The 8,188-nt window shown below is 28.6% G+C and overlaps 1 protein-coding gene across 1 annotated transcript; it reads right to left on the bottom strand.

Annotated features, from left to right (window-relative positions):
• Window positions 1-4,078: 4,078 nt before the first annotated feature.
• LOTGIDRAFT_166468 (hypothetical protein) lies at window positions 4,079-7,999 on the bottom strand (the record flags this gene model as incomplete). The annotated part of the gene is made up of 5 exons (XM_009063531.1): window positions 4,079-4,356; window positions 4,856-5,074; window positions 6,359-6,421; window positions 7,378-7,497; window positions 7,945-7,999. 5 exons carry the CDS (start codon window positions 7,997-7,999, stop codon window positions 4,079-4,081), a joined length of 735 nt encoding a protein of 244 aa, XP_009061779.1.
• Window positions 8,000-8,188: the final 189 nt, after the last annotated feature.

The raw sequence follows: 8,188 nt of genomic DNA, 5'->3' as shown, positions 1-8,188 counted from the left end.
CGTCGAGACGTTGCATAAAACTTTAATCAGTGATTGTTGTTCTATATTTATAATACTTACGATCATGACAAGTATCACCAGAATAACCATCTGAACATCCAGTCTGTCCACAACGTCCTGTTTTTATATCACATGGTCTCTTTTCTTTGCAGAATCCACAAGAATGAAAACAACTTTCTCCAAATGATCCTTGTGCACACTCTTGATAAATAAATTTGTTTATATTATCTTTAAAATAATGTTATTTTGTCTGCAATAGACATACCGCGGATAAACCATTCTACGCGCAAAATAGAAAGAAGGTTTTTACGGATGTTTAATTAAGGAACTATAAAGTGTCGGGAATAACACACTAGAAATTTTAGCCCAGTGTCCTTTCAAACTATTAGCCCGAAGTGTACGATGCTATGCTAAGATTTGTGGTATAACTGCATAAAGTAACACAAATAAAATAAGCCAGTCGCCAAATGAAAGCCAGATGCAGAATTGTTTTTGTTTTAAGGCCGTTAACATATCCATTTATCTTTGCAATAATTGTAAGATCGATTGATTTTTCCCTACCTTCAGTACAGTTATTTCCTTGATATCCAGCCTGACATCCTTCAGTACATCTTCCTGTTTTCTGTTCACAAATATCAGTATCATTACCACTCTCTGGTTGTTTACAGTTATAGCTACAGTTATTTTGACATAAATCGCCATGTTTACCATTTTTGCATCCTAAACAATCACCAGTTTGTTGATTACATTTGATACAGTTTAAAGGACATCTTTTATTACAATCTGATTCATACCAACCGTCGTTACATTCTTTACATGTATAATAACTAAACTGATCACATGATCTACAGTTTTGTTTACAATCAACTGAACATGTTTTACCTCTCTTTCCTTCAACACACCCATCTGAACATCTACTACCATCTCTTGAACATACAGAATTCAGACAGCCTTTAGAACAATTCCAGTGGCATTGTTTACCATAGAAGCCATCAATACAATTCTTACAGTCACCAGTACTTTGACTACAACCACCTTCACAATTTATACTACAGTTTTTATCGCATGTATTACTATAATATCCTGTCTTACACTGTTTACAGTTACCATTATACATAAAACATCCTCCTTCACAGTTCAGATTACATTGGTCTTCACATCGGCTACCATAAAACCCCAGAACACAGTCAGTACATGTTCCCCATGACTGATTGCAACCACCATTACAATTCTTACTACAGTTCTTATTACAGTTATCACCATAGAAACCATTTAAACATTTATTACATTTACCAGAACTCTTATTACATTTACCATTACAATTTTTACTGCAGATTTGATCACAATTGTTACCATAGTAACCTTCAATACACGATTCACAAAATCCATCAGATCGTCTACACTGGTTACAATTCTGGTTACAATGATCATCACATGATTCTCCATAATATCCAGTTTTACAGTTGATACATCTACCATTCTGTTTATCACATCCACCATTACAATTACTATTACAGATCATATTACATTGACTACCATATTTACCCTCAATACAACCTAATGTACATTGTCCATCTCTACTACAATATTTATCATTACCATTTGATACACATCCAGTACTACAAACTTTACTACATGTATCACCAAATGTTCCTACTTTACATTCATCACATCTTCCTGTATCTTGATTACATTTATTGATACAATTACTATTACACTTAGTCTGACATTGATTACCATACCATCCTGTCTTACAACTTGTACATTGATTATTATTACAACTAATACAGTTATATAGACAGGTATCCTGACAGTAATTACCTTTATAACCATTTATACAACCAGTGGTACAAGTTAGTCCAGATTGTGAAACATCACATCTTCCATCTAAACAGTTACTACTACATCTATCTGTACACCGTGCACCATGATACATATTATTACATGTACAGCTTCCATCTTGATTACATTCTCTTGTTGTACAGCCTTCACTACATGTAATATTACAGTAATCACCATAATATCCTACCATACAGTGATTACAAATACCACTAGTTTGGTCACATCCTCTAAAACAATTTGAACTACAGGATTTACCACATTTCTTACCATACTGTCCTTCTACACAACTTGTACAATGTCCTTTATCTTGATTACATCCATTTCGACATCTTCCATTACATTTACTATTACAATTAGAGCTATAATACCCTGTCACACATCCTTCATTACAATCACCATTATTATTATTACATTTACTTTTTAAACATGTAGTAGAACAAGGTGTATTACATCTTTTATCATCTCCCCAGTATCCTTCTTTACAACCATCATAAATACAGTCACCATTACTGGTATCACATTGATCTTTGATACATCCTTTACAAGATTTACCACATATATCACCATAGTATCCTGTATTACACCCTATACATGTTCCATTGATATAACATTTACTATCTCTACAGTTTACTGGACATCTTCGATCACACATTTCACCATGAAAACCAGGAATACAACCATCATTACAATAACCATTACCATCACATTTATTACCATTACAATTACTATTACAGGGTTGTTGACAAAATTCTCCATAAAACCCCTCTTTACATCCTATAGTACATCTATCTAATTCGTCGCATTTCTGGTCTATACAATTTTCACTACACCCACCACAATCTCCAGTTTGACTATTACATTTCTCACCATTACAATTACATTCTCTACAGGTTGTATCAGTAGGCCTACTGTAATAACCATCTTTACATTTAACACCTGTAATTAAGTTTCATTATAACATTATAACAGCTACTTAGTGATATCCAGCTGTCATCCCCAAATTGTTCTATCGATATAGTAGAAAATTAAGAACGGATAAACGAATCCTCCTGGGTGGCCTTTTTACCAGATCCTGTACAAGGGCCATAGTATTCGGTGTCGTGTACAGTGTGAGTTAGTCTATGCTGTAGAAAACTTTGATGAACCGAATAATATCAAATTTACCAATTTACAACTTGAAGTGAATAAAAGATAGCTTAACACGAAAAAATATACTGGTAGCTTTGATTTGAGTAAAAAATGATTGGCGGCACAGTAACAATCACCAGTAAAAAATATTTTGCGAATTCTAGAGTGTTTACAAGCTAAACATTGAACGCGTTTTCAAAACAAGAGCAATAATTAAAATTAAATAATTTTCGAAATTTCTGTTTTGTAATAGGGTTCATCCTTCGGTGAAAATTTAGAATCCGCCGAGAATTGTGCCTTCAGGATGTTTTCGACCAATTGTGGACGGACTATCGGACTTACGGACATAGGTGACGCCAATATACGCTCTACACTTCATTCCAGTGTAAAAATTTCTACGTCGCCATATTCAGTGTTTTAAAAATGAACGAAAATCTAAATGATTCAAATCCTGAAATTCAAAAAAAAAAAATTCTGAACTTGTTGATATGATTTTCAAATGACTAGCGTCTGAAGAATCATTCTTATGGTTCAACCTTAAAAACGTGCAATAATAAATCATTTAGACAGATATATTTTGTAATTGAAATTATTCCACTATATATACATGATTTTCTATGTTTTGAGTCGACAGTTTATCAGCTTCGTTTATATATTACTGACATAGATTTCAACCGTATTTTTGACCTACGGGGTGAAACCAATTTTCATTATCAAATATGAATTTATTATTTGTTCGCTGTTCTGTAACATATGTTTATTTTCCGAAATAACTAGAAATATTCTTTTAAACAAAAAACTATTCATTATAAGTGACCACTCTTTGTATAATTTGGAAATTAAGATTTCATTATTGATTCCAATTATTGATGAGTAGCCTAAATAAAAAATATTCTGCAGATTCTGGGTTGAAAATGGGTAAGTTGAACAGTTAGTATACGAGGTCTGGAACCGGACAAAATTCCAGAATATGAATATCCCGGACAGAATATTTCCGAATACGAAGTGGTCTGAATTTTCGACTATCCTATACTTAATTTTACCTTTCAAACAGATTAAAAAAATGATTTCTAAAATAAATTATCTTTCTGAAATTTCATTCATTCTATCATATATTAATAACGAACACATGAACAATTAATTTAACGATATTATAATGTAATAAATCACCTTGTTGTATTTCAACTTCACAAACAGAAACAATACCAGTTGGTACTGTAATAAATATAAACTGTCCTTCTGTAATATTACAATTATCTACTGCATAAATATCTTCTGACCTAGAACTTCTATCTTTATAACAAACTTGACTAGATTCAAATGTACTTTGATCACATTCTCCAGTTTCACTCACTTTTATAGAGAATCCTTTCAATCTTTCCTTGTCTGAAATTATAAAAGTATTCATATAATATGTTATATCAAAAATATCTAAACAGTACTTGATACAAGTTGTTACTCAGAGTTTCACAACTGCGTAGGTAGATGTGTACATTTCGAGACAAGTTTGAAACACCATTCTTTGATAATGATATTGTCACTGTTAAATATATCGATATTGATGTTGATATTGATAATAATATATTTTTATCTTTTGGTAGTATAACACGCCTGGAAGATTCTTACTTCAACACCCATCATGGCCCAGCTTTCTGTACGAGTTGGTGTATAATTCTTTGAACAAGAAAGCGTTTCCTGATTATTTAACCTCTTATACACTGCATTCATAAAATATCTGTTCTTTAAGGTTTCCAGGCATTGGAATAGATTGCTTGGAAGCAAACTGAGTATTCCATTCATTGGCTGTAAGTGTGTATATAACAGTTTACTATAGTATCAAAATGTCAAGATTTAAACCATTCAATCTATTATATTAAGTACTCACTAGTTTTTCTGTTATACAGTATAATAGATTGAAATTGTTGAGTTGACTGTAAATCAACACACCACCATGGATCTTTATGATTTTTAGTATGTGTACAAGATCCACTTCTATAATCACTATCAGTATTACCATCTACAGCATTTGATGATACACTTTTCTTTCGTCCATTGTTAGTATAGATTGAACTTTGTCTTGTTTCTTTACCCAAAGCTATATTTTCTACAGACAAAATTAGAATCATTTTGAATAGTGCATGTTAATAACTAAATTCATAAAAGAATATGTTATCTATTATAAAAGTCTATTTACCAGTTTTTATCAATGTTTCTAGTTTTATAGTATATTTATATAAATATATAGAAGTAAGTAAAATCTTACCCGAAGTACAATATCTACATGTTTTTATATAGTGGTCTATATTCCAGTTTTTATCAATATTTCTAGTTTTATAGTATATTTATATAAATATATAGAAGTAAGTAAAATCTTACCTGAAGTACAATATCTACATGTTTTTATATCGTTGTCTATATTCCAGGTTTTATCAATATTTCTAGTTTTATAGTATATTTATATAAATATATAGAAGTAAGTAAAATCTTACCTGAAGAACAATATCTACATGTTTTTTATAGTTGTTTATATTCCAGGTTTTATCAATATTTCTAGTTATATAGTATATTTATATAAATATATAGAAGTAAGTAAAATCTTACCTGAAGTACAATATCTACATGTTTTTATATAGTTGTCTATTTTCCAGGTTTTATCAATATTTCTAGTTTTATAGTATATTTATATAAATATATAGAAGTAAGTAAAATCGTACCTGAAGTACAATATCTACATGTTTATATAGTTTTCTATATTCCAGGTTTTATCAATGTTTCTAGTTATATAGTATATTTATATAAATATATAGAAGTAAGTAAAATCTTACCTGAAATACAATATCTACATGTTTTTATATAGTTGTCTATTTTCCAGGTTTTATCAATATTTCTAGTTTTATAGTATATTTATATAAATATATAGAAGTAAGTAAAATCTTACCTGAAGTACAATATCTACATGTTTTTATATAGTTGTCTATATTCCAGTTTTTATCAATATTTCTAGTTTTATAGTATATTTATATAAATATATAGAAGTAAGTAAAATCTTACCTGAAGTACAGTATCTACATGTTTTTATATCGTTGTCTATATTCCAGGTTTTATCAATATTTCTAGTTTTATAGTATATTTATATAAATATATAGAAGTAAGTAAAATCTTACCTGAAGAACAATATCTACATGTTTTTTATAGTTGTTTATATTCCAGGTTTTATCAATATTTCTAGTTTTATAGTATATTTATATAAATATATAGAAGTAAGTAAAATCTTACCTGAAGTACAATATCTACATGTTTTATATAGTTGTTTATTGTCCAGGTTTTATCAATATTTCTAGTTTTATAGTATATTTATATAAATATATAGAAGTAAGTAGAATCTTACCTGAAGTACAATATCTACATGTTTTTATATAGTTGTCTATATTCCAGGTTTTATCAATAGTTTCTAGTTATATAGTATATTTATATAAATATATAGAAGTAAGTAGAATCTTACCTGAAGTACAATATCTACATGTTTTATATAGTTGTTTATTGTCCAGGTTTTATCAATATTTCTAGTTTTATAGTATATTTATATAAATATATAGAAGTAAGTAGAATCTTACCTGAAGTACAATATCTACATGTTTTATATAGTTGTTTATTGTCCAGGTTTTATCAATATTTCTAGTTTTATAGTATATTTATATAAATATATAGAAGTAAGTAGAATCTTACCTGAAGTACAATATCTACATGTTTTTATATAGTGGTCTATATTCCAGGTTTTATCAATGTTTCTAGTTTTATAGTATATTTATATAAATATATAGAAGTAAGTAAAATCGTACCTGAAGTACAATATCTACATGTTTTTATATAGTTGTTTGTCTATTTTCCAGGTTTTATCAATATTTCTAGTTTTATAGTATATTTATATAAATATATAGAAGTAAGTAAAATCTTACCTGAAGAACGATATCTACATGTTTTTATATAGTTGTCTATATTCCAGGTTTTATCAATGTTTCTAGTTTTATAGTATATTTATATAAATATATAGAAGTAAGTAAAATCGTACCTGAAGTACAATATCTACATGTTTTATATAGTTCTTTATATTCCAGGTTTTATCAATGTTTCTAGTTTTATAGTATATTTATATAAATATATAGAAGTAAGTAAAATCTTACCTGAAGAACAATATCTACATGTTTTTATATAGTTGTTTATATTCCAGGTTTTATCAATGTTTTTAGTTTTATAGTATATTTATATAAATATATAGAAGTAAGTAAAATCTTACCTGAAGAACAATATCTACATGTTTTTATATAGTTGTCTATATTCCAGGTTTTATCAATATTTCTAGTTTTATAGTATATTTATATAAATATATAGAAGTAAGTAAAATCGTACCTGAAGTACAATATCTACATGTTTTCATACAGTAGGTTATTTTCCAGATATCAGCAAAAGATTTAGGACACTGACTACTACAATATGTAGCTGTAAGTTTATCTTTACAGACTTGTAATCCTATAGAACAAATGATTGTCTTTTAAAATACATATCTAAAACTAAATATAAACTATCCTATAAATAAATGCAAGCCTTGTAAACAATTTATCGAAAACATGCATCTATTTTGAATGTATTGTATTTATTACGACATCATAGAGGAACCTTATACTAATGTAACATCAGTGAGTACGTACTATTTAATTGTAGACAAACTGAATTGTAGATTTAAATTCTGAAAAGTTATTTAGACTTCAAATAAAATATAGAATATTTAGATATCATGTCTCTAAGAATAAGACAACTCAGTTAGTAGTTTTAATAACCATTGAGCGATGAGTGAGAATCTGAAGCTGAATAGAAAATTTTAATCGAGTTATGTGGGCCTAATCAGAATGATTTGTAAGTGCTGTTGAACCCGCCACTGAATTAAATCAAAACATCATAAATAGATTGTAAACTTACCTTCACAACAAAAACTTAAAATAAATAACAACAAAAAACGGAGTTTCAACTCCATGTTAAATCCGAACCCTTAGACATTAATATAATTCAACTATTTAACTAGTAAAGATAAAGAATAAACTTCCCGGTTGAATCATACATACTATACATATAATATAGGAAGATACACTTGGGACAAATCGGAAGTTGGGTTTACTTATGTTTCACTTTTAAACGACACATGAATATATTCGGAGTCGAATCA

The sequence above is a fragment of the Lottia gigantea genome, assembly GCF_000327385.1.
Source record: "Lottia gigantea unplaced genomic scaffold LOTGIsca_58, whole genome shotgun sequence".
In the NCBI taxonomy this organism is placed as follows: Eukaryota; Metazoa; Mollusca; class Gastropoda; family Lottiidae; genus Lottia; species Lottia gigantea.
The sequence above is the reverse complement of the archived record's forward strand: the minus strand, read 5'-3'. Positions and strand labels throughout refer to the sequence as shown.